The sequence below is a fragment of the Podarcis gaigeae genome, assembly GCF_964106915.1.
Source record: "Podarcis gaigeae genome assembly, chromosome: 6".
NCBI lineage: Eukaryota > Metazoa > Chordata > Lepidosauria > Squamata > Lacertidae > Podarcis > Podarcis gaigeae.
In genome coordinates, this window is record NC_139682.1 from 10710640 (window position 1) to 10737816 (window position 27177).

Sequence of the window (27177 nt, forward strand, 5' to 3'; positions counted from 1 at the left end):
GCCACCAAGGAAGGTATAGCTCTAGTGACATTATTCAGCAAGTGTAAAACCTGGTTTTCTTTGGGTAGGAAGCTAAATTGACATAGGAATGGGTCTATAAAATGTTGTCTAAGCTCTGCATAAGAAGGGCAAGTCAAGAGAATGTGTTCGGTGGACTCAGCCACACCCATGGCACAATGACAGGTTCTCTGGGCATATGGTACTCCCCTGTACCTTCCCCACAATATCGCAGAGTCCAACCCCTTGCAATGTAGGAATCTTTTGCCCAATGTGGGGCTGGAACCCTGAGATTAAGAGTCTCATGCTCTACCCACTGAGCTATGGAGTCTCCGAGTCTAAGATGGGGTGATAGGATCCAGAAGCAGGATCTTAGGTACACAAAGCAAGGCAAGCCATGCCCGTCAGTCACTTAGCACAAAAGAGCCCCGATTGAATCCCAAAGGGGCTGGGCTTGGGCTTCATTCCTTAAAGGGCCACTGGAGCTCACGAGATTGCATCAGTTGGTATCAGGTATTGTTGGTTCGATCATTCTGTTGCTGTGTCTCTTGGTATCTGACCTGGGCTAATGACTCACTGTGGTTTATTGCCTTGGCTCTCAGCTATTGCAAAAGCGAGAGGAAATCATCTAAGCTGCCCTTTCGTGTGAACACCTTTTGTTGCTTTAGTTACCTCTGTGATGATTCTCATCTGGTGCTCTGAAATCAGTGCCAGCCTGTCTTGGTTTTATCTCTTGCCTGTTGTTGGGAACCTGTACTTGCGTGTCAAACATAGTTAACACCATGAACAAACGGAACCCTACTTCCCTTGCTGCACCAGAGACCTGAGTAGCTCAGAAGTGTGCTCTCTGATCCACACACAGTTTCACCAATAAAACGTCACTTGAGATACCATTTCTTTGGATACCATTTCTCTGAAGTAGGAATCTCCATGTATCTTGATGGCAAGTGTGCTCCGGTGAATCAGACCTAAGTCTGAAAGACAGCGGTTCAGATCCCAGATCTGTTTTCGGATTAGAGACAAGGCATTTGTTCTCATTCTCAGTCCTCCACCTGTAAAATGGGAACAAACCAACAAACACCTGACAAAGATGCTGTAAAGTCGCATGCAATGACGTTTGTAATGAATTTGGCAGATTGCATGCCATATAAATAAATAAAAAACTAGCTGGCGATCGTAACGCATACCTGTAGCACTCGTTATTTTACTTTCCTTCGACAGAAATCTCTCTCTCTCTACCACACACACAGTGTGTGTGTGAGAGAGAGATTTGCCTAGGAAATCTTGCAAACGTAGACATATTGATTATTCATGCAGTCTTCGCTAATTGTCCCAAAGTCAACAGTGCTGCCTCGTTGGCTGGGCTAATTGTATTTCGACCCGTGTGTGGATTTTACAAAGCGGCTTCTTAAAGGCAGAAACAAGAAAGCAAGCGGCAAGTGAGACGAGCGGCTTGCAGGTTTTTTGAGGCTGCTAGCCAATGGCTGTCCAGCATGGAACTGTCCACAGAGGAGCTGGTCGGACTCGCATCCAGCTCCAGGGTTAGATGCTTGGCTCCACCTTTCGGAGGCAAAGCTCCGCTTTCGCCCAGAGGCTAGCCAGACCCTTCGCACGCTGCGCGAGAACCTGCAGCCCCAAATCCAGCAGAGTTCTTCTCACTTACTCTCCCTTCGTGGTTCTGCCTCTCAGGGAAATAAAAACGCAGCAAGAAGAAAGCAGAGGCAGAGAGGAAAAGGACCCGCCTCCCCACCGGGGGAAAGAACTGGAGACCACAAGAACGAAGGAACAGAATCTCTGTGTTTTATCATCTCCACGAGAGCTATTTAGGAAACGAACCGCTGGTGGGATGGGGTCGCGTCATCTTTCGGGGTGCTGCTGAGACTTGTGGGGTGCTGGGTGTGGGGTCTACAATGCAGGGGCAGTTGTCGTTGAGTCTGCCCGGCAGGAGCCAAGCCCCGGCAGCAGGTGTGTCGTCCCGCTCCCGGCTGGAGGTGGCTCGGACAGTTCCCACCCGCAGCCTGAGCCGCTGAGCCGCGTGGTGCTGAAATGGACAGCTCCTCGGTGGCTTTGCCCCTGAATGGCTCCGGGAGCCAGGAGAAGGCCGCTGGGGACCAGCTCTCCGGGCGCTTCTCCACCATGTGGACCATCGTCCTGGCCGTCCTCATGGCTTTGTTGATCGTGGCTACGGTCGTTGGCAATGCCTTGGTGATGCTGGCTTTTGTGGTGGACTCTAGTCTGCGGACGCAAAACAATTACTTCCTTCTGAACCTGGCCATCTCCGATTTCCTAGTAGGTAAAGTACCACACCTCGGCTTCACCTCTCTTTCTCCGTGGCTCATACTTTCTTACGCTCGTCTAACCCCGTTAGGAAAAGGGATGGCGCGGTGAAGGTTTTGGCAGGATGCCGTGGAGAAGACGTTTAGTTTATTCTGCAGGTCGTCAGGAGGAATTAGAGGGGAAAGGGGGTCTAAGGGAGACTTTCACCTGCCCCCCTCCCATTGGGGCACAATTTCAAGTTGTTAAAGATTGCTCTTAGAAAGATTAACTCGTCTGCTTATGCCTTTTAGAGCCAGGAAGTAATTTTCCCAGGCTAAAGCAGCTCAAACAGCAGAGAGTCAAATGCAACTATATGTAACAACAAAAGGTGGGCAGGGTTAAGAACTACTCTGGTTATCAAGCCAGTTTTATATAACTAATGTTTTCTTTCCACTGTGGAATCACTGCTTAGAAAAATGACACTTTTTCTCCCTTTCGTAACTGATGTCTGCCCTGTTGCTTGAAACTAAGACAATTGCAGCATTGTTTTTGGTACAAAATCCCATGAAATGACATAAAGTTAGCCTTATCTGAGATCAAGGGGACTCATTTCCAAGTAAGAGGGATCTGCATAGGTTCAAAAACTTTGGATTCACTGTGTTGCAGATGGCACTTCCAAGAATATCAAATGTACCTGTATGTATGCCCGAGAATGTATTAAATTTCCATTGAAAATTAATCACGCATGAATACATTGGGAGGGGTCAACCACTGCCATAGAAGGGGTCCTAAGGTGTGGATTGGATTCATAGAGGCCATGGTGGGGAACCAGGGCTCAGAGGACATGCACCACAGATCATGTAACTTCCCAATTCCCTCCCCCCTTATGCTCCAGGAAGGGTGTTGCAGAAGGTCCCGGGTTCAGGCCCCAGAGTCTCCAGGTGCTGCTGCAAAAGACTAGCCTTGCCTGAAACCCTGGAGAGCCACTGCCGGCCAGTGTAGACAATACTAAGCTAGATGGACCATTGGTCTGACCCAGTCTAAGCCGCCTTCTTATGTCCCTCTGTGCTGTAGAGAAGCATGGCATAAACTACTTGCTTTCATTCAGCACATCAGACTTCCAGCCATGAATGACTGGAGGCTTGTACCTGTTTTCTGTGCGCACACAGCTCCTGGGCCCTGCCAGGTTTTGTGAGGATAAAGCACAAATCACTCTGGGCTACTCCTATTTTTCTCTAAGTGCAAAGCTTTCCCCTTTCTCTACCCTTAAAATGTAGGTTCCCAAGGCCACATGGACAGCATCCAGCTTTAGAGAGATAGCTGCTTGAATAATGGTTTACTTGGTGGGTGCTGTTGACTACCTGTTACCATGGCTTCTCTTACTCAGACCTCTATCTATGTATCTATCAATACTGCTCAGAACAAAATCTCAGTGGGGACTACTGTTTCCAGAGGAGCAGGGATGTTAACTTTTGTGGGCTCATTTTTCAGGGAATGGGGGCAGGCATGGTCATCTTACAGAAAATGAAGATACTGGTAGACTGGATATATAATTCTACAAATGGCTGATGAAATTATGCAGATATCCCTGACAATCAACCCAATATTGTGACTCATTCCTGGGGTGACTTCCAGTATTTCCAGATGTTGGTTGACCATGTATCACCCCCTTTTGCCAACAAAGAGTAATATCTGTCCTCCAACAGCTCTCATCTCCCCAGTTTTTTTGGGGGTCAAATCCTGGATTTCACCTTACAGTGGCTAAGAGCAAAGGGGGATCTTTCTGGGCGTTGAGGCACAGTTCCATATGGCTGTGATCGTTCTCTAGATGCAAAACCTCTGAAATGCAAATTGATGGATATGCCAGGCAGCCTGAGGGCAAGGAGGATTAAGCAAAGTGGATGTCAGTGTAGATTTCTTACTGATGCCAGACTAGGTAGATGATGTGCCAAAAGGGATTATATGCTTTCCAAAAGGGTACAAGGTGGACTAGTCCCTTGCCAAATGATTTGCAAGCAGAAATAAACTCTGAGATTATCCCTCCAGAACAATAAACCTAACCTTTTTTTTTTTTTTTTTGCATTGTGGAGTATGATGTTAACATAGGGCAGATACGAAAACAGGATTATGTTTCTACATAGCAGGAACCTTATTTTTACTTCATGAAATGTCAGGACTGCTTCAAGAATTTGTCAGAATTTTCCATCCACACACGTCTATTCCTAAATCACATAAAACGTTTTCCTGTGTGACTGCTGTGCACATGCAAGTATATAATGTGTGAAAACAGCTGTTGGAGTTAGACGGCAAAGTAAATAATTGGTTTTGGCCACAACCCTGTGCAAACTCGGCTTCACAAATCCCCTTGAGGGAAAATAGGAATCAAGGTGCCATTTCAAAGTTCAGTTGCATGCTGCAGAGTGGACAGAGAGAGTCAGCAAGATTCAAACACACACACACACACACACGCACACATACACACACACACACACACACACACAGCTTATTTTAAGAATGTGTGTGTTAAAACCACAACCAAAATAACTATCTTTACTTTCATATTTTTATCCCCTTTTTCAGGAAAACCTTTCAGGCAACTAACAGCAAAGAATAGCATATAACAACAGTATCTTTAAAAATGCAGGAATACAACATTAAGACAGAAATTAAAGCCACCATCTACTAAAAGCTAGGGAAAAGAAAGCCAACATTGTAGCTGCCAAGCGCCTGTCCTTGAGAGATTATTCTACAACTTTGGGTGACACTACTGAAATGGCCCTACCACGGGCCAAAACTCAGCTTTCTTTCAAAGGCAGGGGTAAAGTAAGAGTCTCTGATGTAGGTCCAAATTAATGGGCAGGTTCACATCAGAGTGGGTGACCCTTTAGATATATTAATCCCAAGAGAAATGTGCCTTAGGTTATATTTGATGCTACAGAATAGAAGTGAATGAAGGGTGTTTTTTCCCCTTATATACTAGAGAGAAATGTTTTGAGCAGCCTTCCATCTAACTCCCATGTTATAAACCATGGGTAGGCAAACTAAGGTCCGGGGGCCGGATCCAGCCCAATCGTCTTCTAAATCCGGCCCGCAGACGGTCCGGGAATCAGCATGTTTTTACATGAGTAGAATGTGTGCTTTTATTTAAAATGCATCTCTGGGTTATTTGTGGGGCATAGGAATTTCCCCCACAAAAATATAGTCCAGCCCCCCACAAGGTCTGAGGGACAGTGGACCAGCCTCCTGCTGAAAAAGTTTGCTGACCCCTGTTATAAACCAAGTGAAGCTTTGGGCTGGTCTCCAAGAGCAGCTCAATGAACAATGCACTGCAGTAGTCAAATGAGGGCATTTCTGGAGCATGGATTTCACCTGTTATCTCTATAGAGGTGTTATCAACATGCATTCCCCTTTTTTTAAGCAAAAGTGTCCTCCGCCTGCTACCATTGGCATGTCTACCTAATACAAAGACAGTCCCATTTAACTGCATAAAGAAAAAGTCACTGGATGTGTAGTGAGCAGACTAGAAATACAATAGTTTGAAACATCATAGCAATGCATCTCACCAGAGACAAGCTCCTGGTTTTACCTGTTTTGTTTGTTTTTTAAAAAATCAATTTATGTGTACACTTTCCTTTAAAAATATCAGGCCAGCTCTGTGTTTACTGACCTGATTGTAGCAGAACTTCATCCAATACAACATCTTTCACAGGGCACTAATTTTTTCTCCTCTTGGTTTTAGATAAGAAAAGCTTGTGTCTGATAGCACTGCTCTTTCTCTCCAAATCTGGTGCTAACTGAGCATTTGTTGCTCCTGAGATTGCCCAGAAGTGCCTTACTGGCAAAATGTCCTGACATACTCGGGTGATTTAGGAGCACAGGGGATTATTAATAAAAAAGATTGTTATCATTTATCCTTGAAAGTAGGACTCTAATCCTTAAATCCTTAAATATCCATAGCCTTTTGCAAACGCAGGTCTCAAGTCTGCCAACTTTCCACTGTTCCTTTTTGCAAATGGCTTTGCAAACATGGGCAAATGAAGTAAGACTTGATCCAAACAAAACAAAGCAGCTGTCAGTTTGTCAGGAAGGGTTGGTTTATTTATTTATAGATCTAAATGTTGATAGACACCCCACCCCCCAATCACATAAAATACTAGGGTGGTGCACAACAAAAGTTAATGTACAAAAAGCAATAAATAAGTAAATACAATAGGATCAGAAACATGGCTGGCTCGTCTTTTAAAAGCTTAAACAACTGAATAAGCCTGCCAACACACACAAAAAGTTCTCAAGGAAATAACAAGACTAGCCATGAGGGGGCCAGCCAAATCTCTGCTGGAAGACTATTCCATAGGGAGGAATTCAACATCATGCTGTTATGATCATTTCATCAACAGGAGTGCCAACTTGGCACCACAATTGTGGTTGCCCAGGACCATGGGTGCCATGCAGCATGCATGGCCCCAGCAATGAAATTTGTTGCTGCCCAGCCCCTTCATGGAGAATTTTGTGGGTGCTTGGGCACCCAGGGAGTTGGCACCTATGAACTCTAATATTTCAGCTTGCCAGATGGAACTACTTTCCCTCTCCTCTTCCTGCGTGCTGTTCTGGGGGTTCTCCTGACCCTCCTGAGTTGAGATGAGTTGTTGAGTTGAGTTGAGTTGAGTTGAGTTGAGTTGAGTTGAGGGGTGCACAGGACACACAGGATGAAGAGAGGGAAGCCCCATTGCACTAGCAGGACTTGTTACGCTGGTTCCTGCCTGAGCAACTGTTTTGTTCAATCCGAGCCTGTGAGTTGTATCCATTGCTAGCTGTGATCAGTGTACACCCATTAGAATAGAATCATGAAATCATAGTGTTGGAAGGGACACTGAGGATCGTTCTAGTCCAACTCCCTGCAATGCAGAAATATGCAGCTGTCCCTTACGGGAATCGAACCTGCAACCTTGGCGTTATCAGCACCACGCTCCAACCAACTGAGCAAGCCACCTGATGCATTAAAAATGACTGAACCTAAGGTAATCGTGTTCATTAGCATTAGGGGGTCTAATGCTGGGTAGGCCTAGCACTGAATAGAATTCAGTAGCATGGGGACTGGCGACACAAAAAGTCCAGCTTCTATCGGAGGCTAGTCAGGCTTTGGAGACATGAGGCACAACTAGCCATGATAGCTGGACTCCGTTTGCACTGCCAGAGGCAGTATGTCCCTGAACACCATTTTATTGGACTCACAAATGGGTAGAATGCTATTGCACTTAGGAACTGCTTACAGCCTTCATATAGCACGGCTGGCCACTGTGGGAACAGGATATTGGGTTCAGGGTTGATGGGTCATCAGTCTGATCCAGCAGAACTTTCCTCCTGTTCTTACAGGTGGTATCCAACGAAGTTTTACTCAGAGTAGATCCACTGAAATCAATGGACCTAACTTAGTCACGTTCATTCATTTCAATGGGTCTACTCTCAATCAAAATTACTTGAATGTCAACCTATGTTTTTAATAGTGTTTCTCCAGGTTCCTTGGTGATTGAACTGAGATAATAGGTTTTAGGCAGTCCTTAAGGCACAGCTTTCCAAATTGGGTGTCATGGCATATTAGTGTGTCGGCTGCAGTGTGTAGGAGTGTCACGCAAATGCTCCCTGCGCTCCTCCTGGGGTTGGAATGGGGTTAGTTTAACCTCTGGTTTGCTAGTAAAACTGAAATACTGTGTCATGAAATGATGCATGTCTAAAAAGGGTGTCACCAACATGAAAAGTTTGGAAAGCTCTGCCTTAAGCTATCTGGAACCCAGGCTGTACAGGTTTAGGTTTGTAGCCTGTTCTAGATGGTGCTTCACTTCTCTTAAAGGAACAGGTTCATAGCTTGAAAGTGCTCACTTATCTGGTATATTTCCAGGATATTCAGGTAACCGCTGTGGCAAGCAGTAGTGTCTTTGCACAGTTTCACCAGCTGTGCTCTTTCCTGAAAAAGGCAGACCTGGCCACAGTGACACAGGCCTGCTTGGACATGTCCAGATTAAATGAATGTAATACATTCTATATGGGGCTGCCCGTGAGAGTGTAGACAAATTTCAGCAGAGTGTTACTTGGGTTAGCCTTTGCAGAACACACTGCTTTGATTTAATGTGACTTGTATTGACTTCCAGTTCTTTTCCAAGCACAATAAAATATGCAATTGTACCTTGGAAGCTGAACGGAATCTGTTCTGGAAGTCCGTTCGACTTCCAAAATGTTCGGAAACCAAGGCGCAGCTTCTGATTGGCTGCAGGAAGCTCCTGCAGCCAATTGGAAGCCATGCTGGACGTTCAGGTTCTAAAAGAACGTTTGCAAACAGGAACACTCACTTCCGGGTTTGCTGTGTTCGGGAGCCAAAACGTTCAAGTGTCAAGGCATTTGGCTTCCAAGGTATGACTGCACCAGTTGGGGCCAGGCTCTGAAGTACTGTGTATGTCCTTATCAGCCTGTCCACCCACTACTTCTATCATGAGGCCTTGCTTTGTGTCCCTCTTCCTTCAGAGGCTTGTTCGGCTGGAATGACAAGGGCCAGGCAGAGGGCCACATTTGGTCTCCTGGCCTGATGATCTCCACTCCTGTAAAACAGTGGAAGGGATAAGAGGCAAGATCAGCAGCAACGAGAATTAATTTATGATGATGGAAGGGGATTTAGCAGGAGTTGTCTATGTAACTTCAAGGTATAATCTGGGCATACTTCAAGACAGTATACTCTGTGTGGGGCTCTCTTTGAAGATGGATAAGAAAATGAAGTTGGCAGTAGCTCATCTTTCACCAGGGTATAAAAACACAGGCAGATTCAGTCAGCTCTTTGATGACTGCACAGGCTGTGAACTAGGCTTCAGCCTCAATCCGAAGTATTGGTTGTTAATTAAAATAATTGCTAAATAGCTTGGTCCCAGCTAATTACTAAGGGATACTTTCTAGTCATGCTGGCCACATGACCCGGAAGCTGTACGCTGGCTCCTTTGGCCAATAAAGTGAGATGAGCGCTGCAACCCCAGAGTCGGCCATGACTGGACCTAATGGTCAGGGGTCCCTTTACCTTTTTACTTTCACTCATATCAGTGGCTGTTTTGGAATACAACTTCTATCAGGCCTAGGCCAACATGGCTGATGGTCAAGGATGATAGGAGTTGTAGTCCAAAGCGTTTGGAGGGTGCAACATTGTGTGTGTGTGTGTGTGTGTGTGTGTGTGTGTGAGAGAGAGAGAGAGAGAGAGAGAGAGAGAGAGAGAGAGAGAGAAACCGCTATATCCTTTGCAGTCCAGTACAGTATACACAAGAAGCCCTTTAAAGGTAATATCAAGGCAATATATTTCTGAGAACTCTATCTCAAATGCATTGCTGAATCAAATGATTAGATATGTTTTTCATCCCTGCTAGTGGGGCTTTGTAGAAGCATCTGGCTGGCTATGGAAACAGAATGCTGTTTTAGATGGGCTCTGGGTCCCAGGCAGGAGGGCTCTCCAAAGAGAGAGAGAGGGAGAGATTCGCTTTAACAATGAGCTAAAACCTTTCATACTACAAATCTTTAATAAAGCAATGTTTCTTGCATAAAACCAAGATTGTCAAGCATTTGCATATATGCTCCATTTCCCCACCCCCCATTGTACTTCTTAGGAAGAAAGCACAGCTTCTGTTCTCACTAGATCTCCAAAGGTAACATTTGGAAGATCTGCAGCTTTTTAAAAAATCATTTTTTTTGTCAGCCTCAACCATAAGTTCCTTTTGTCACAGCTCCACGCCTGTGCCTCTGTAATGGTTGGAGACACTAATTTGACCCCCTATTGATTGGTGAATGCACTAATTATTATTGCTGCTGCTGCTTCTTATCAGCAATGTGAATGATCTGCACAGACACCATTTATAATGGTAGCTCCTAAGAAAAGCTGAAAACTTGTCTTATTCTTGCTGCGGCTGCGGCTGCTTTGTCAGCAAGATGAATGATCTGCACACACTATTTACTTATCTTAAAACGGTGGCTCCCAAGAAAAGCTAGGAACTCGTCTTATCAGTTTTCCTTCTGGCTTCCGTTCATATGTACTATTGGCATGACTCAAATCCAACCAAAGTTAGGCATAACTGACAGTGCCATCCTAGCCATGTCTACTCAAAAGTACATGCCACTGAATTTGTACACTTGAGGGTATGCTCTCAATATGTACACTCACTGGGAAGAAGCCCCTCTGAACAATGTAAGTTCCTGTGAAAACAACGGGACCTCACCCAGTTATGGTTAATAGTAATAATAATAAATTATTTATAACCTGCCTATCTGGCTGGTTTTCCCCAGCCACTTTGGGTGACTCCCATCAGAATTAAAAGCACAATAAAACATCAAACATTAAAAACTTCCCTAAATTAATGGGCTGCATTCAGATGTCTTCTAAAAGTCAGATAGTTGTTTATTTCTTTGACCTCTGATGGAAGGGCGTTCCACAGGGCAGGTGCCACTACCCAGAAGGCCCTCTACCTGGTTCCCTGTAACCTTACTTCTCGCAGGGAGGGAACCACCAGAAGGCCCTCAGAAATGGACCTCAGTGTCCGGGCTGAACAAAGGGGGTGGAGACTTTCCTTCAGGTATATCTGGACTGCAGCCTATAATCTGAAGTATTCTTTACTGCAGTATTTGCCCGTGTTGGACAATAATACCGTAACGCCTTTTGGACTCCACAGGATACATAGAATCTTATCAGCATGTAGCAAGAGTGCAATAATTTCTCTTGGAGAGATGAAATTAATAACATTCCAAAATATCAGTTACATAATTAACATTAAAAATTGGAACAAACATGGCGAATTGATACAATTTTCCTGGCAAAGCGGTTTGGCTTTTGCTTTGTTGTTAGGATCACAACATGATTGACTTAGTAATTGATTCAGTTATAATTAGGCTTATGACCGTACATAAATACCCATTAATTGCTCTTGTTATTTATGTATTGGCTTATAAACATTGCATTGGAATGAGTGTGTCTTGTGACTTTTCAAATTATTTATACTATAAACTGTGAGATTGGCACAGTACATATTGTTTGTCTTGCTGACCCTTTTTAAAAGTCTATATGGGCTTTTTGAGATGAGGCCTATTCCCCAAACCAGTTTGTACCAAGGTTGGGAAAGTAATGGCGCCTCGAGACATGTCATGAAATAACGCAATGATGCTATCACCTGCAAAAGTTTTAGAGTGGTCATGTTGCTTCATTTCCAATCAGTGCCTATCCTGTAACTTCCTGCTGAATTCCTGCAACGTTTTATAACACAAATGTTCTGGTTTGTTTTTGTTCCACCTTCATTCCTCTATTGTTTTTGTTGTCATTTAGTCGTTTAGTCGTGTCCGACTCTTTGTGACCCCATGGACCAGAGCACACCAGGCACTCCTGTCTTCCACTACCTCCCGCAGTTTAGTCAAACTCATGCTGGTAGCTTCAAGAACACTGTCCAACCATCTCATCCTCTGTCGTCCCCTTCTCCTTGTGCCCTCCATCTTTCCCAACATCAGGGTCTTTTCCAGGGAGTCTTCTCTTCTCATGAGGTGGCCAAAGTATTGGAGCCACAGCTTCAGGATCTGTCCTTCCAGTGAGCACTCAGGGCTGATTTCCTTCAGAATGGATCGGTTTGATCTTCTTGCAGTCCATGGGATTCTCAAGAGTCTCCTCCAGCACCATAATTCAAAAATATCAATTCTTGGGTGATCAGCCTTCTTTACGGTCCAGCTCTCACTTCCATACATCACTACTGGGAAAACCATAGTCATTGCTCTATAGCCCATCCAAAAAGCAATAATGTGGAAGTATTGGGTAAGCATCGCAGAACAAACTGAAGCAGAATAAACCCACTAGTAATGCGCTGTTATTGTGTCAAGAACATGTTGCAGAATACAGCAGCAATCTGGAGGTGCCTTTAACAAAAGTGATGAACAGTAGGAAATCACTGTCCTCCCATTGCAGAATGGCTATGTTCGCCATGCTGTGAAGAAAAGCAGTCAGCCTGATCAGGCCAGAACAGGGGTGGGGTCAGGGGTGCCAATTTGACTAAAATACTGTGGGGGGCAGGTAAGCCCAGCCCATCATCAATCACATGACACGGCACATGCACACAATTTGAATGACAATGTGCACCCACTTTGGGGGAGCCAAGCCCTCTCAAATATTTTATTGGGGGGGGTGACCAAAGGGACCTTGGCCCCTGGGAGTTGACTCCTGTGAGTGGAAGGTAGGTGGGCCAATTGGCGTGGGTTTATGATTTTAGGGGTGCTGGCGCTGTGGTCTAAACCACAAATCCTAGGGCTTGCCGATCAGAAGGTTGGCAGTTCGAATCCCCGCCACAGGGTGAGCTCCCGTTGCTCAGTCCCAGCTCCTGCCCACCTTTACTTTTACTTTTACTCTGAAGTCTCCCTGGTAGAGGCAAAGAGGGACCCTTTAGCCAAGATTGACTCTACATTTCCCACCCAGCCTGGGTCTATAACCAGCTTTGCACAGCCTGAGTCTGTTCTAATCCCATCCCTGTCCCATAGGTCCGGTTGTGGCCGACTCTGGGGTTGTGGCGCTCATCTCGCTTTATTGGCTGAGGGAGCTGGCGTACAGCTGCCGGGTCATGTGGCCAGCATGACTAAGCCACTTCTGGCGAACCAGAGCAGTGCACGGAAACGCTGTTTACCTTCCCACCTTGTTGTTGTTGTTGTTTAGTCGTTTAGTTGTGTTCAACTCTTCGTGACCCCATGTACCAGAGCATGCCAGGCACTTCTGTCTTCATATGCCTGTTGTCTTTGTCTATGGAGTTTTCTTGGCAGGGATACTGGAGTGGCTTGCCGGTTCCTCCTCCAGGTGGATCACGTTTGGTCAAAACTCTCCACTATGACCTGTTCATCCTGGGTGCCCTGCTTGACATAGTTCATAGCTTCTCTGAGTTATTCAAGCCCCTTCGCCACGGCAAGGCAGTGATCCATGAAGGGGTACCTTAGCGGTACCTATTTATCTACTTACACTTTGACGTGCTTTCGAACTGCTAGATTGGCAGGAGCAGGGACCGAGCAACGAGAGCTCACCCCGTTGCAGAGATTCGAACTGCCAACCTTCTGATCGGTAAGTCCTAGGCTCTGTGGTTTAACCCACAGCACCACCCGTATCCCTCTGTCCCATAGCACAGGGCTATTAATGGACAGAAAGGCAGTGGGGGAAAACCTTGTGTGGCAGGGGGCGGGGGGGCGGAATGCAAAGAATAGTGCAGCAAATGCTATACACAGTTTTTCTTGCCAGTCCGTTACAAAATCCTGGGCTTATTCCCCAAAGCGACGACTCCATATGTATTTTTAGCTGTGCCCCACTCACCTTCGTTTCTCGTTCTCGCTGCACCGGCACATTTCAGCAGAGATTATCGCACAGTAGTGTAGCACATGCTTTGCATTCAGATAGTCAGATTCAATCCGCAGCATCTGGTGAAGACCGCTGCCTGAAACCCTGGAAAGTGGCTGCCTGTTCAGAGTAGGCATTAGTGAGCTAGATGAACCAACGGTCTGGTTTGGTAAAAGGTAGTTTCCTCCTGTGTTCAGTTTGCTAATTGTTCATTAGCTCTGCCCACAAGTGAGCCAGGCAAAATAATGGGTGCCTGCATGCTGCTGTTTGCTTTCTGTGGTTCAGTCTGTATGGAAATGATTAGAATGAGATTTAGCAAGACGTTCGCCTTTCACCCCTTCCAGCTCAATGGTTTTATGTATCGGTATTCTGTGAAACGGGAAATTTGTAATCAGTAGTTGTTGTTGTTGCTGCTGCTGCTATTTTTAATGCTGCCACAAACACACAGACTCTCTGGTCCCCAGTCCCTGGATGATGATTTTCTGTAACCTCCTAATTCTTGAGACAGTCTTATCTTTCAACTCCTGCCCCCAAATAGTACGACTGCACATCGTTCTCTAAACTCTCTATGCATTTCCCCCTCTGCTGCAAATGAGCATCCACTTTCCTAACAGCAGTTTTGGAGTCGGTCAACATTTTGGGACTGATCCATCCCAATCAACATTTGTAATATCGCAGCAACTCATGGAATGGTTAAGAATCCTATTGGTGAGACAGGCAGCAGGCAGTGGAAGTTCGTGCTGTACAATACATATGCTTTGAGCTGTACACAGTCAGCGCCCTGTTTGTGAGGCCGGAATGCAGCAGGGGAAGCATAAAGTTGTTGGCGTCCGTCTGTCTCAAGAGACAATGGAGTGCACCTCTGGGGGTGAAGCAAAACTGGTACAATAGCACAAGCCCGGGCAGTGTGTATGGAGGTCCTGAGCTGCCCAGATGACACAACTCCCTTCTTGGCCTTGTTGATGTGATCCAAAGGAAACATAAAATGAACTCTTTCATTTCAGGTGCCTTTTGCATTCCACTTTATGTGCCCTACGTGCTAACTGGCAGGTGGACATTCGGAAGAAGCTTTTGCAAGCTCTGGCTGGTGGTTGATTATCTGCTGTGCACCACGTCGGTCTTCAACATTGTGCTGATTAGCTATGACAGATTCCTTTCGGTAACAAGAGCGGTGAGTAGTGACTGTGCAAAAGAGTTGATTGTCTCTGATGGATTGCTGCTGTTTGTTTGCCTATTCCCCTCTTAAATTTTGCCCCTGATCCTCTAGCCTTATCACCTGCTTCTCTGAAATCCTGTGTAAAAGAAAAGAAAATGCAAGACTAGGAAGATTTAGGTTTCACAGCATAGGAAGCTGACTTATACTGAATCATAGAATTGTAGTGTTGGAAGGGGCTTTGCGGATCATCTAGCCCTCCAGATGTTTTGGGACTACAACTCCCATCATCCCTAGCTAACAGGACCAATGGTCAGGGATGATGGAAGTTGTAGTCGAGGGCCGAGTTTGCCTATGCTTGATCTAGTCCGACCCTCTGCAATGCAAGAATATGCAGCATTGAACTTGCAATCCAGGCTTTATCAGCACCATACTCTAACCAACTGAGCTATCAGGCCAATGGTCCGTCTACTTTATTACTGTCTACACTGACAGTCAGTGGCTCTCCAGAGTTTTAGGCAGAGTTACCTGGCGTCTCCCAGAGTTACCTGGAGACACCAGGGATTGAACCTGGGACCTCCGGAGAGCAAAGCAGATGTTCTGCTGAGCTGTGGCCCTTCCCAATGCTGTATCATGCTAGAACCAAACTCACAGGTGCGGCTGGCCACTGACCAGAGGCAGCTCAGCACAAAGGATGTTGAGGCCCGAGCCCCAGCAGGGTGGAGCACAGGGACAGATATTCAGGAAGGCAGAAGCCATTCCAAGCCAGTTTCTGAAACTGGCACAGCTAAAGAAGGTGGCAACTGCTAGGGAATGTAGGGGCCAATATCAGGAGCAGCTGGTGCCTTTTGGAGGCATCTACAATTCCTTTAAAAGGACCTTGTGATTCTAGCCCCTTCTGACTGTAGGATAACCAACATGCTTAAGCTTAATTAATGCACAAATGGGTTAAAACTATAGAATAAGCTGTCATGCCAGGCTTAGTTCATCTTAAGATGAACTCATCTTCATTCCCGTCAGACTACCAGAGAAGCTCAATGTGTGAGGACGTCTGAACTGGTTGCTCCAAGCTCAGACCACATGGCTCTCACAAGCCACTCTTGAGCTCCTATAGCAATAATTAGGGATTTCCACCACTTTGTAATAAAGTCAAGTTTTACTACTTATGCAGCTTTTCTGACTGGTGTGTGGAAAAGCACATGAAACTGACCTTTGAAGCATTTGTAAGGAAACTATTTTTATCTCACCAAAAGTGTGGTCTTTTCCCTATTCTGGGAGACGAGGAAAGTTTTGGAACTGACAAGGGCATATTTGAAGGTTCTAACAGCCTATATTTCCATGCCTTGCTTTGCTGTATATTTTGTGGTTTTAAATCCCTGCTGGAGTTCTCTCACCAAAAAGAATGTGGCCCAGGCTTGGATCTTGGCATCCAGAAATTCTCCTTTGTATTTATACCTATTTCCCCCCCTTGCAGTCAGAGGACATCTGTTTGAAGGACAATTGTTGGAACAGAGCAGAGTGTCCTGCACATCAATACTGTAACTTTCTTTCCAGTTCCAAATAGAATACCCACACCATACATTTAAAGCAAACTGGGAATTTTAGTCTGTTAAGTGCTCTGGGAATTGTAGCTCTGTGAAGAGTAAATTACAGTCACCAAGATTCTTTGAGGGAGGCTATAGCTATTCAGATACTCTAAATGCACTTTAAATATGTGGTGTGGGTGAGACTGTAGGATAATAATAATAATAATAATAATAATAATAATAATAATAATAATTTATTTGTACCCCGCCCATCTGGCTGGGTTTCCCCAGATCACTTTCAGAAATATTTGCTTGATAAAGTCTGCCCATTTGTGTGCACAGAATTCTGAATTCTTGCTACCCGACACTTGATTAAAGCTAGCAGCAGCAAAACAAGCGACTGGTCAATGGTGATGATGCATAATTATCACTGTCTATACTTTTCTGCATCTCATTTCCTCCTGACCTCACTGCTTACCATTCCTGCTCCCCAACCCCATGTTTAAATATACCTTCAACTCAGGACAATACATCATGGATATGATGAAATGGACTGTAGTCCATGGAAACATAAAGCCATAAACTGTGTTCATCTTTAAGGTGCTGCAAGACGTTCTGCTATCTTCTTACAACAGACTAGCATAGCTACCCTTCTGGAAATGCAAGCAAGAAATAAATAAATAAATAAATAAATAAATAAATAAATAAGCAGCTCTGTACTTAAAGTGCAGGGTTTTGTGCCCGATTGTAAATGTTCGTATCCCCCCCTCCTTTTTGGTATATGTATTTACACACACAAAAATGCAGATAGCTGGGTGGTAGGGGAGGGAAGGAGAAATAATGAAATTGGACTTTGTATGAGTAGAACCATAGAGCAGTGTTTCCCAACCTTGGGCCTCCAGCTGTTTTTGGACTACAACTCCCATCATCCCTAGCTAGCAAGACCAGTGGTCAGGGATGATGGGAATTGTAGTTCAAAAACAGCTGGAGGCCCAAGGCTGGGAAACACTGCCATAGAGAAAGTCCTACCCTCTGATCATAAACCCTCCATCATGGCTGCCTTTCGTTTGATAGCCATTGTTGCACTCTCTACATGCTATCTTCCAGTTTTCAAAATTTTCAACACAGTCATGAGGACTAGAAAGTTACTCTTAAAACTTCCAAAAGCTAGCAATAGCAGTATTACCAGAGGGAGAGAACCAGATTTTGTGCAAGAACCCAGATTTCATCCTTTTGCTGCAGAAAAATCTTTCAGTGGCAATGATAGCTAAGTGGGTAGGTAGCATGTCAAACTAAAACTAAAAAGAAGGAGGAGGAAAATAGGAGAGTGGTGTAGCTGAAACATTTCTTTGTAATAGGTTATCAGAGCTATGATGGAGCGAAAGACGATGGAAGATTTAAAATACTAAAAATGGCATTTACGAAGGATTGCTGTGTACATGTTGCCAACTCCATTTTCCCACCAGGTGACAAACAGAGATAAACCACATATAAAACTATGCACACTATGCGCACAGCGGCAGAGCAAGCCGGTCAGGCGCCTGCCAGTTGGGGCAGGACCATAGCTGTCAACTTTTCCCTTTTCTTGCAAGGAATCCTATTCAGAATAAGGGAATTTCCCTTTAAAAAAGGGAAACGTTGACAGTTATTGGCAGGATGCTCTATGGGGCCTCTGAGGAGTCTGCCTGCCTCCTCCCTACAGCTGAGGGTGGACCCTTTGAGACAGAAGAGATGTGTGGCTCAGGCATGCTGCAGGCCCTGCGGTAAGTGCCACCCAGCATTTTGTCACCCTCCTCAGTGGTGACACCCGGGGCGGCCCACCCCTACCGCACCCCCCCTTCCTCCAACCATGGCTCCTCCCTCCATATTGAGAGCTAGTGTGGTGTAGTGGTTAAGAGTGGTAGACTCATAATCTGGTGAACCGGGTTCGATTCCCTGCTCCTCCACATGCAGCTGCTGGGTGACCTTGGGCAAGTCACACTTCTTTGAAGTCTCTCAGCCTCACTTACCTCACAGAGTGTTTGTTGTGGGGGAGGAAGGGAAAGGAGATTGTTAGCCGCTTTGAGACTGCTTATGGTAGTGATAAAGCGGGATATCAAATCCAAATTCTTCTTCTTCTTCTTCTTCTTCTTCTTCTTCTTCTTCTTCTTCTATGCAGCAGTGAAATATGTGATCAACTGCCTGCCTTTCACTAGTTGTTATTGTTATGGTTGCATGCCATCCCAACCTGAAGGAGGGTCTCCACCATCATAGTTCTGCCTGGACACTGAGGTCCAGCGCCAAGGGCCTTCTGGCGGTTCCCTCGCTGCGAGAAGCCAAGTTACAGGGAACCAGGCAGAGGGCCTTCTCGGTAGTGGCACCCGCCCTGTGGAACGCCCTCTCACCAGATGTCAAAGAGAAAAACAACTACCAGACTTTTAGAAGACATCTGAAGGCAGCCCTGTTTAGAGAAGCTTTTAATGTTTAACAGACTACTGTATTTTAATACTTTGTTGGAAGCCGCCCAGAGTGGCTAGGGAAACCCAGCCAGATGGGCGGGGTATAAATAATAAATTATTATATATATTATTATTAACCTCTGAGCTGCATGAGATCCCGGGGGTTTCCAGGCACTTCTACAGGTTTTGGTTTCCTTGGAACAAGGGACAACAGAGACTATGGTCTTTTTAAGATATGTGGTTTATTTTCACATATATACAACCTGAGCCTACAACAGAGGGGTTCACAGCATCAACACCCCCGGAGCACTTTGTTTCTCCCATAGCTGCAGCCTTGGATTCAAACAGAAATCAGACATTGCTCCATCTCTCTCTAGTTTGCTGCTTTGCCTCTGCGTAGCTCACACCACTGCAATTCTCTGCCCTGTCTGTAGAGGGAGAGGAGTCCCCATCCATTTGCCGTCTAGCGCCGAACCCTTTAATCCCCCATCACCTCACCAGGAAGCTGTCTTGGCTAATCTGGGAATTAGGAGTCTTGCTGGATCCAGGGATTAGAGGGGTCTGGCATAGAGTTTAACATAGGGTTACCAGAGGTCCCTAGTTCCCAGGGACAGTCCCCAGATTTGCAAATCTGTCCCCAGACAAATTGTGTTCCCAGAATGCCCCCAGATTTGCAAATCTGTCCCTGGGAAACATGGCAGTGGCAGCCTCAGCAGCCCAGAGCCAGCATGGTAGCGCAGTTGGCTCTGGCTGGCTTCAGGAGCTACTCGCTGCCGCTGCCACTGCTGAAGGGGAACCGGGGATGTCCAGCGGTACAGATCTCCTGCCCCCTTCCCCCTTTGTTTTAACAGTTGGGGCGAGGCTTGGGAGTCGCGGGCGGACAGCTGTTGCCTAGGAGGGATGCAAGGCACACGGTTTCTCTGCCAGGCAAGGTGCAAAGCCCTTCTTTCGCACCCTGTGAAACATAAATGCACAGGGTTTTTTTTAAAAAAAAACTGAGCAACAGCAGCCTGTCCGCAACCCCCAAGCCTCCCCGGATCAGTTGCCTATAGTAACCATAGTTTAACACACCAAACTCATATCATCATTCCATGTTTTTCATTTATGATATGCTTCTCTGGGCTAATTAGAAATTTTAGGCAGCTGGTTAGGCTGAGAAAGTGTGTTTTAGCCCATGAACGAAAATGTGTGCGGTTCAGATTTGGGTTTCCTCCATCCAAAGCTGGCATTTCAATCACTGCACCCCATTGGCAAACCAGACCATTGGTCTATCTAGGTCACTATTGTCCCTACACTGACCCTCAGCAGCTCTCAAGCAGGGAATCTTTCCCAGTCGTACCTGGAGACGTCGGGGATTGAACCTGGAACCTTCTGCTTGCGAAGCAATTGCTCTTCCACAGGGCTATCACCCTTCTTCCCCTAAATGCCAGTTCAGGTATTATGTTGAGGCAAACCTCCAAGTGTTCGCCTAACAGGACCAGTCAATCAGGGCATACTTATATATGACATGTTTACAGACATGTATTTATATTAGGGAAAACTACTCCTGGCTTTAATTAGCTTTGCATCTAGAATGCAGGCTTATTAAACATGCAAATTGCTTTATCCAGGGATTGGGAAGCTGAGCAGCATCAGGATTGCAGCGAGCACAGATGGGAAATTGAACCATCTTATGGTTCTAGGCAAAAACATTCATGCCACGCTAGCATTTGCAGTGAGATGAAATCCCTGCCAAGTCAGGGCAGAGCCTGCCATCATTTTCCTGCACACTCAGGAGCTTGGGGAGTTGCCTTGCCTTGAGTTAAACCATTGGCCCATCCAGTTCAATATTGTTGGCAGTAACTGGGAGAAACTCTCTCTCCAGGGTTTCTGGCAAGGGACATTCCCCTAGAGAGCTCAGTCGGTAGAACACGAAGCTCTTAATCCCAGGGCCGCAGGTTCAAATGCCACACTGGGTGAAAGATTCTTGCAGTGCCGGGAATTGGACTAGATGATCCTCGTGGCCCCTTGGAACTCTAAAATTCATTGATTCTATCTGGAGATGTGGAGGATAGAATCTGGGACCCTCTGCATGCAAGATAGGTGCTCTATCACATACCCCACAAGTGTCCCGTTTTAAGCGAGACATGCTGAATCACAGAAGACTCTTTGGATCCTAGAATGTCCCATTTTTGGGGTCTGGTGAAACAGAAGATGCTCACTCATCAGGGTCAGGTCAGAGTGCTGAGACAGAAGGGGTTCTGGTGTGATCCTGCTGCCCACAGATGGAGCACTAGACTGGAAGCCGTGTCCCTCCTGGCACCCCAATTTTGGGAATGAAAACGAGGCTACAGCACCTCCCTGCACACAAAAATCCACTCTATTTTTCTCCTGCCCAGGTTCTATCAGCCAAAAAATATGCCATTTTTAAGTTGCTAGCCTAGTGGAAGGAAGCATTCACTTTTAAAATGTCCATCTTAATCCATTAGCGTGTGGTTGTCTAAGGCCAAAGAAATCACTTCCATTAGCCCAAGTCTCTCCTACCTTTCTCTCATCCCCTTTCATTGCTGCTCACAGCGTTAAGTCTGGGAAAAGCAGATAGATAAAGCTGGCCATTAACATAAGTAGCTAATCTGCACGTAACAACAAGGCTTTTAATAGGAAAGTTCAGTGGGGAAACATCAGCAGATGCACTTAAAAGAATGTGTCCTCGCCTGTTTCTTTCGTTTGCCTTAGATCACATAACACAAGCGAAAATTGTGTGTTAGTCTTATGCAGCAAAAAGAATGATGGTGGGTGGAATTCATCATGGTGCCAGGTGGAAGGATCCGTCCTCACCTCCCGTCCCTTGTCCCACCTGGTGTTCTGGGGGTTCTCCCAACACACACCGGGAGCCAATTTCAGGGGGCATGGGGAGGAAATGAGAGAGGGAAAGTCCCATTGTGTAAGTGGAAGTTGCCACTCAGGGCTTTTGCTGATGGGGCTCACTAGGTTAATACCACCCAGAGAGTCCTACAGAACCTTAAAAACCAACATTATGTATTATGGTGAAAGCTTTTGTAGATTACAGTTCTCTTCATCAGATGCACAATGTGTTTTCCTGAGCTGCAGATATACTGGTATATGTGGAACGCACTCCCTGCTGAAATGCAAGAGACCGCCATCTGTATGGGCATTCTGTGGGCTTTTGAAAACACACCTGTTTACACAGGCGTTCCCTTGATCTAGCCACTCCCCTGTTTTACTTGCTGTTCTGTTTTATTGTACGTTTTTAATTATGGATGTTTATGCCAACGTAACTCCCTCATCCTGGCTCAACCTGGGCTATGCTGCTAGAATTTAAGCCAATGGAATTTACACCCACATAAGTCCCCCAAAGGGGTGCATTCTGGAGGCAAGACAGGGCCAAGCATTTCCTTATTTTTAACTGCAAAATCTCTTTGAGGACCTGTGATGGTAAGGATCATCATGGCCCGAGATAGATTCAAATGCACTAATATTCATTTCATTTAGCACGATGCATTTCAGCACATGAGATAATGAACGAATTGATGGAGCGTCAAAAAAAAAAAACCCACCTTCAAATATTAACACGTGATATGTAGCAGGTTGAGAGACTAAAAGCCTTTTTATGCTTTCCACACTAATGATATAACTAGCATTGCTTTTATGCAAATGCATTGAACATTTCTTTATTTAAGTACAGAACATGTTCCAGAAATTCTGAGATTACTGCATAGCAGACTAAAAAAACTCTTTTTTAAAGCCATTTGTTCTGTCCAGATGATCGTGCAAACCTCCAGTGCTAATATGCCCGAGATGCTCTTGATGGGTGTACATTCCCTCTGAAGGAGTGGGTATGTAGCTTGGAGGGAACTTCTGGGTCCTTTGCTGTTGGTTGAGATTCAGGTGGCCTCAGTAGTGCAGAGTGCCTTTAATCACCTAAAGCTGCTAGCCCAGCTGCACTCCCATCTGGGCAGGGATAGCCTAACTTCTGTCATCTATGCTCTGGTAACCTCTAGCTTAGATTACTGCACCACAATAAATGCGGGGCTGCCTCTGAGTGCAGCATAGCTGTCAACCTTCCCTTTTTTTGTGGGAAATTCCCTTATTCCAGTGCTGCTTCCCGCTGCTTCCCGCCACTATCCCGGATTGTTAGATATCCTGTAGACTGTCCCCGGGACAGGTGAGGCTGCTGATCCCTTATTTTCAAATCTGAAAGTTGACAGCTATGGAGTACAGTTCAGAAACTTCATCTGGTGCAGAATTCAGCAGCCAGCTTGCTCACCAGGGCAAGATGATTTGAGCAGATTAAGCTGATCCTGGCCCAATTGCACTGGCTGCCAATTAGTTTCCGGGCCCAATTCAAAGTGCTGGTTTTGAACTATAAAGCCTTAAACAGCACAGGACTGCAATAATTCAAGGACCATATGAACCAACCCAGACCCTGCAATCATCATCTGAGGCCCTTCTTCATGTCCTTCATGAACTTCTCCTCCTTTCAGAATTTTGAACGGCTGACCTGAAATTTCTCACAAAAGTTTCCTGATAATGTTGAAGCCCCTCCCAATACAATGCCTGTAGGTGCAATGATACCCTTCAGCTCTTCTGTTGTTGCCCCCAAAGCCTCTCATCCACCCCACTCACTATCCCTTTAACCATGAGATGAAGAAGTTACCCTTTTCTCCCTTGAGAAGTACATATTGCTGAAGGAGGAAGTTGGGAGAGAGACACTCTGTCCCACTTCCTCTTTAGGCTCTATGTGCTTTTCAAGGTTCGGGCTCCTTCTACTGGTTCTGACTTTTGTACAGTTCACTTGGGAAAGTGAAGTGTGTGCCTGCTTGCTTCCTCTTGCTGTGCCTTGGGTGGGGCTGGTCCAGGAGAGACGGACGAGGAGTGGTACCCACAGCACTTGGTCCAAAATCCAAGTGCGCCCATGTGCCTAAAAAGGTTGGTGATCTAAAGAAAACAACTGCATGTTCTCCCTTTACAGGTGTCCTACAGAGCTCAGCAAGGAGACACCAAGCAAGCCGTGTTCAAGATGGCAATGGTGTGGGTATTAGCCTTCCTGCTCTATGGACCTGCGATTATCAGCTGGGAGTACATATCCGGCCGAAGCATCATACCCGACGGGGAATGCTACGCTGAGTTTTTCTACAACTGGTATTTCCTCATCACAGCCTCCACCATCGAGTTTTTCACCCCATTCATCAGTGTGGCCTTTTTCAACTTGAGCATTTACCTGAACATCCAGAGGCGCACCAAAGCCCGCTTGGATGTGGTGCATGAGGCTCAGAACCAGAACTTTGTGGAGGAGATCGAAATGAGCCCTGAAGCCCAGCTCTCCATGAAATGCTGCAAGTGGGAGCAGAGAGATCTGGCAGAAACTCTGGGTGTCCCAAAATGGGACGCCCAAGAAGAAAGCAGCAAAGAGAGTACGAATGTCAAGTATTCGAGCACAGAGAGCTCTGGGTTTACTGGCAGCAAAGCAAAGCTTTTCATCAAAAAGAACTACAAACACTCAACATCTACTCTTTCTCTAGAGAAACGGATGAAGGTGGCTTCCCAGAACATGAGCCAACGTTTTAGGCTCACCAGAGACAAGAAAGTAGCCAAATCTCTGGCCGTTATAGTGGGGATTTTTGGCCTCTGCTGGGCACCGTACACACTTCTCATGATTATCCGAGCTGCATGTCATGGTCACTGTGTCCCCGAGTACTGGTATGAGACCTCCTTCTGGCTGCTGTGGGTCAATTCTGCCATCAACCCTGTCCTTTACCCCCTCTGCCACCACAGCTTCCGGAGAGCTTTTGTTAAACTCTTGTGCCCCAAGAAACTCAAGATCCAGCCTCACAGTTCCCTCCAGAAATGCTGGAAGTAACCAGTTTCAATCTATTGTAGGCTAGAAAGGATACTTTCTGCCATATTGCTCTGCAGGAGTTTGCTTCTTTTGAGAGGTGTTGCTTTGAGAGGTGTTGAGCTGCTGTCCAGGGCCAGGAACCTACCAGGGTTATATAGCCTGTAGGACAGGGATTGGTAACCTGGGGCACCTAAGCATGGGGAGGAAATTTGATTCCGGTTACATTTAAAGGCAAACCTAGTTCACACTTTCCAAAGCAATAGGAGAACTGAAACACAGCCACCATTTGAAATTCACTTCTGCAAATGACAGTCTCTGGCCATGTTACATATGGGGGGGGGGGGGAACACCCTGAATATACAAGGGGAAAGTGTGGTGAAATATCCACGCACGAGTGAAAATAGCATAGAAACATGCCTTATATTAGGGGGAACTGATTTGCAAAAAATATGTCTATTGGGCAAAAATTCATACAAAGATACATTGAGTAGGAGAAATTCATGCTAAAGTGCGGATAACTTTTCATTAAGATTTTTTTTAAAAAAAACGAAACAATTCACACGTTGCTGCAAAATTGTGGAAAACTGAATTTAAGATTGGGGGAAATGAGAAATTGAGGGAACTGAAATGGACAGGTCCATTCATCCTAGTGGCACTCCAGATGTTGTTGGATTATAGCGCATAGGAACATAGTAAGTTGCCTTACATAAAGTCAAAATATTGGTGCAAATAACTCCGTATGTATTGCACTGACCAGGTAGCACTGTCTCCCTGCTATACCTGGGATTTGAACTTCAGATCCTGTGCCTGTAAAGCATGGATGATGCCACTGAGCTGTTCTCCTCCCCTTCATGGCCAATCAAGTATTTGAATCTTAGCTTTGCCCAACCTGACTGGCACTAGCCTTGTCTTTTGTTTGTGCCCAGGAAGTTGAGTCTAACTCCAGCACAGATGAGGGGCAGTCTCATCCACTAAACCATATATATATATATATCCAGCGGCGTAGCGTGGGGGGTACAGGGGGGCCGGCCGCACCGGGCGCAACATCTGGGGGGCGCGCTCGCCGCCTCCAGAGTCGCCGAAGAGCCTCGGGTGCAGGCTGTAGCAGAGCCCCATGTCTTGCGGAACCGAGACAGCCGTGGCTACCTTACCGTAAATACCCCAGCCCAGGCAGCAGCAAGAAGAAGCTGGCAGCGGCGGCAGGTTAGGGGTTAGGGGCGCAAATTACTTGCCTTGCCCCGGGTGCTGACAACCCACGCTACGCCGCTGTATATATCCAACTTTTAAGAAAGATTCTCCATGCAGAGGCTTCATTGCAAAAAGGCTTATGAAGGGCGACAAGCGAAACATGATTTAAAACCATCTAAATCATACTCCTACTACAGAGACATCACGCAAACAGCAAACAACCCAAGATAAACTAAACATACAGTAGCCGGACCATGGGCAGATTTCTGCAGCCCTAGGAGCCAACGCCTAGGGGCCAAGCTGAATATCTTAGGCTGGCCCTCCCTTCAGGAGCATTTTGCCACTGCAGAATGAACCAAACAAGAAGCAGACCCATCATGTGCAGTGCACTACTTGCTGGACAGCACATGGGAAAATCACGTTAGAAAGCTTCTCCACCCCCATACACAAAACTCCCAGGCAGTGATGGTTTAGCCCTCTTGCTGCTGACTACTTTCTCCCAATTGCTTCTACATCCGCCCCCTCTAGGGTGCCAGACCCATGTTTGAAAAAGGAGCCACGGGAAATAAGGGGCTTGCGTGCCTTATTTTTGATTGTTTTGCATTGCCAAAAAAGGGGGTGATTTGCACATACATAAAATCTAAAGAAAAAGTATGGGCCACATTTTCATACACACACACACACACACACACAGAGAGAGAGAGAGAGAGAGAGAGAGAGTATATACACCACAGCAGCATGCAGCATACAGCATACAAGATCACAATAACGTCAATTAAAATATCAATGAAAATTGGTTGGGAAAAGGAAATTCAAAGGCCTTTCTGAATAAACCAGGGGAGATATCCACAGGGAGTTCACCAAACTAAAGGTTCACTCAGAAGACTCACTGAATCTTTTGAAAAGCCTTTTTAAAAAACAACAACCACTACCAAATGGTTATTTAAAATGTGAAATATTGCATAACCACCATATTAAAGATTTCCCAAAAAAAAAGCACCCACATTTGGGCCTTCTAAACTGTCCTGAAAGTTCAAGACACATAAGAAAAAAAGAAAATCTGTATGATTTTTTTAAAAATAGGGGCTAATGAGTCTTCAATAAAGTTAATAACACTTAGCATGTGTTTTCATATTAATGTTAAAAGCATTCCACAGACATTAGTTCAGGCATCATTAAAATAACCCTGGAAGATAGGCAAGTTTTACTATCCCCCCATTTTGCACATGGGATGATATGGACTGAAGTTGAAAATTGACAACTCCAGCCCTTAGTCATCCTGTTAACAATGTGTGCAAGTTTTCAAACTGGGCCGGTTCTGAAAGCAACATTCTTTGCTAAGCACATCAATACTGAAGGATAAAAGAGAGATGTTATTCCTTCTGGATGAGAGCCTAAGTATTTTGTTGCAT

The 27177-nt window shown here is 45.6% G+C and overlaps 1 protein-coding gene across 1 annotated transcript; it reads left to right on the top strand.

Annotated features, from left to right (window-relative positions):
- The first annotated feature begins 1374 nt into the window (after positions 1-1374).
- Positions 1375-24882, top strand: HRH3 (histamine receptor H3). Its single transcript, XM_083744530.1, has 3 exons — positions 1375-2290; positions 14626-14792; positions 23711-24882. The coding sequence occupies exons 1-3, from the start codon at positions 2044-2046 to the stop codon at positions 24596-24598; spliced, it is 1302 nt and encodes a 433-aa protein (XP_083600656.1). The 5' UTR covers positions 1375-2043; the 3' UTR covers positions 24599-24882.
- Positions 24883-27177: the final 2295 nt, after the last annotated feature.

Coding starts and splice junctions, on each gene's coding strand:
- HRH3 (XM_083744530.1), top strand. CDS start 2,044: ATGGACAGCTCCTCGGTGGCTTTGCCCCTGAATGGCTCCGGGAGCCAG. Junction 2,291..14,625: donor CATCTCCGATTTCCTAGTAG/GTAAAGTACCAC, acceptor CTTTCATTTCAG/GTGCCTTTTGCATTCCACTT. Junction 14,793..23,710: donor TCCTTTCGGTAACAAGAGCG/GTGAGTAGTGAC, acceptor CTCCCTTTACAG/GTGTCCTACAGAGCTCAGCA.